Source organism: Mus caroli, chromosome 3 (genome assembly GCF_900094665.2).
Source record: "Mus caroli chromosome 3, CAROLI_EIJ_v1.1, whole genome shotgun sequence".
Lineage (NCBI taxonomy): Eukaryota > Metazoa > Chordata > Mammalia > Rodentia > Muridae > Mus > Mus caroli.
The window spans coordinates 35,466,246-35,469,601 of NC_034572.1; the positions used below are offsets into that span (position 1 = coordinate 35,466,246).

Below are 3,356 nucleotides of genomic sequence, written 5' to 3' on the forward strand. Positions count from 1 at the left end.
TAAATATCCTTGTCTCAGAAGCTCATGCACTAGTGCATTCTACTAAGGGAACTGGGAGGTAACAGGAAGCAGAACCGCAGAATTTGTAATTTCCATGCAAGGCCAAAATAAATTTCGTAATGAGATATAGAAAACTAACTTAAGAACAGAAAACAAAGAAAGTGGGGTCTTTTCAAATGGAATGTGATCAACTTTGATGGAGGATAGCATACGGTTTGTTCTTGTTAACATTATTGAAACAGGGCTTCACTGTGGAGCCCAGCCTGGCGGGAACCCTGCTCCTGCTTCAGCAGTCCAATGAAATCTTGTCAAAATGTACACAAATGCACGTAATGATTATTTAGTTGATGCCTCTTACATTAGTTCTGTGATGAGATACCAGTTTGGAATCAGAACCTCAGCCAACCTACAGTTTAACATCTGCTAACTACCAAGCCTCTGGTTGCAGAGAGCAGGCTTCTCTTTATGAGCACTCCCCTGATGCAGGGCACAGTGGCCCTTCTGTAATGCCACCACCTGTGAAGCAAAGGTTAGTGGGTCAGAAGTTCAGACATCCTGAGCTATAATAGACCCTGTATCAAAAATTAATAATAGGCTGAGCAGTGGTGGTGCACACATTTAATCCCAGCACTTGGGAGGCAGAGCCAGGCAGATTTCTGTAGCCAGGGCTACACAGAGAAACCCTGTATCGAAAAAGAACAAACAAAAAAAATTAATAATAGAAATTTTCAGGTATGTTGATTTTTATTTAATTTAGTCAGGTTTCATGCCACATACCTGTAATCCCAGCACTAAGGCTAAGGCAGGTAGATCTAGAACTTGAGGTCAGTCTGGTATGCATGGCAAGGCCCAGTCTCAAAAAAAAAAAATGGATTAAAACATGCTTTTGTAGTCAGGCACACTAGCACATATATGAAATTTTAGTACTTAGGAGGCAGAGACAGGAAGATCTCATATTTCAGGGATACATATGAGATCTCTGCTAGCTCAAGCTACATTCCTCTCAGGAGAAAAAATAAAGTGTAATTGTGTGCCAGTGAAAATGGCTCAACTTGTTCAAAACAAAACAAAACAAAACCGGAGGGATGTTAATGGTTTGAGACAGGGTTTCTCTGTATAGCTCTGGCTGTCCTGGAATTCACTTTGTAGTCCAGGCCGGCCTCAAACTCAGAGGCTGGCCTGCCTCAGCCTCCACCTCCCAAATGCTAGGATTAAAAGTTTTAAGTTTTAAGCTGGGATTAAATGCCCAGCTTTATTAAAAATGTAAATGTTAGCCAGCCATGGTGTTTTATGCCTCTAATCCCAGCATTTAGGAGGCAGTGGCTGATGGATCTCTGAGTTCCAGGCCAGCCTGGTCTTCAAAGGGACTTCTAGGACACCTGGGGCTTCCCAGAGAAACCCTGTCTAAAAAAGAAAAATCAATACACTTTAGGGGTTGGAGAGATGACTCAGCAATTAAGAGTACTAAGTACTCTTCCAGAGAACCCAGGTTCAAATCCCCGCACCTACATGGCAGCTTATAACTGTCTGTAACCCCAAGGTCTGCATGTTCACACAGGTATACATGCAGACAAAGCACCAATGCACATAAAATAAAAAATATTGGGCTAGAGAGATGGCTTAAGCAGTTAAGGGCACTGGCTGCTCTTCCAGAGATCGTGAGTTCAATTCCAAGCAACCACAGGTAGTTTATAATTATCGATAATGAATTCTGATGCCCTCTTCTGATATGCAGCTGTATGTGCAGATAGAGGCCTCATAAATAAAATAGATCTTTCAATAAATAAATGAATTTTTAAAAATGTAAATGCATGAAAGAAATCGTTTTCTATTTTGTTTTGCGAGGCTAGAAGATCCAGCTTAAAAAATGTGTCAGACCTATTTGTGATGGGNGGCGCTCTTATTCTTGAGTCAGCAGCTCTCTTGCACTGGCTGGAGAGGGAAGGTTATGGACCTCTTGGGATGACTGGAATATCCATGGGAGGACATGTGAGTTTCTAANGCTTGTATTTCATTACCANCATGTTTATAAATAGGAGTAATTTTAATTGTACTTGAAGCATGAATTTAATGTCGGAGAAAGTAGGAAGTGGAAACAGTTCCAGTAAGGAAGTAACATTATTTTGTGTAATTTATATAGACAAGCATATATTGTACAACTTCAGGTGTAGCTCAGCTTTTGGGTTTCATGTTTTATTAAAAGTCGATTACATCATCAATGGGGGGAGAGGCCCTTGGTCCTATGAAGGCTCTATGCCCTAGTATAGAGGATTGCCAGGGCCATGAAGTGTGAGTGAGTGGGTTGGTGAGCAGGCAGAGGGGGGAGGGGATAGGGGGTTTTCGGAGGGGAAACTAGAAAAGGGGAATACATTTGAAATTTAAATAAAGAAATAATAAAAATAAATTTTTTTAAATTGATTACAGCTGAGCAGTGGTGCACATCTTTAATCTCAGCATTTGGGAGTCAGAGGAAGGCAGATTTTTGAATTCAAGTTCAGCCTGGCCTCCAGAGTGAATTCCAAGAAATGGAGAGACTTTGCCTGACTTAATCCCAGCCCTTTGGAGGCAAAGGCCGGCAGATCTCTGTGAGTTCAGGCTATCGTGAGCTACAGGGCAAGTTCTAGGATAGCTGCCATACACAGAGGAATCTTCTCAGGAAAAAAAGAAAAGTTGATTACAAAAATATAACTTTTCCAAGGTCTTTTCAGTATATTCAAAGTATATCCTTGCTTTTGCTATTGTTTAGAAGAAAAATGAACTGGAAGATACCTTTTATCTTTTTTAGTGCATATTAACTGTCCAACATATTTTGTGACATTTCATTATGCATAGAATGCAATTTGATAATGTGATAATGTTCACTTTATTACCTTTCTCCATCCCCAATACCACGAATGTATGCTTTGTCTGTTAGGATACATTGAACAGACTTTGTTTGTTTCTTTGTTTGTTTGTTTTCGAGACAGGGTTTCTCTGGGTAGCCCTGGCTGTCCTTGAACTCACTCTGTAGACCAGGCTGGCCTCAAACTCAGAAATTCGCCTGCCTCTGCCTCCCAAGTGCTGGGATTAAAGGCGTGCACCACCACTGCCCAGCTTTGAACAGACTCTTAATTGCTTTCTCTGTGCCAAGTCTTTTCTTTCTTTCATTTTTTTTTATTATTGAAAAAAGAATTGGCTCTTCCAGTCAGAAAAGCACCTGGGTAGCTAGGGCGCAGGGTCAGCTGACACTCGCCAGCTACCCACAGCACCCGCCACAGAATCTTAAGACTTCTGGTGAGTGGAACACAGCTTCTGCTCCAATCCAATTGCGCGCGGGACCTGAGACTGCATTAGTTAGGGAAGCAGAAACCGGCCAG

The 3,356-nt window shown here is 41.6% G+C and overlaps 1 protein-coding gene across 1 annotated transcript in view; it reads left to right on the top strand.

The window, feature by feature from the left end:
* Nucleotides 1-3,356, top strand: part of Abhd18 (abhydrolase domain containing 18) — a 37,634-nt gene that overhangs the window by 25,924 nt on the left and 8,354 nt on the right. The window contains exons 7-8 of the mRNA XM_029475192.1: nucleotides 243-329; nucleotides 1,819-1,989. Coding sequence (XP_029331052.1) covers nucleotides 243-329; nucleotides 1,819-1,989 — 258 coding nt within the window. The remainder of the gene's footprint in view (nucleotides 1-242; nucleotides 330-1,818; nucleotides 1,990-3,356) is intronic.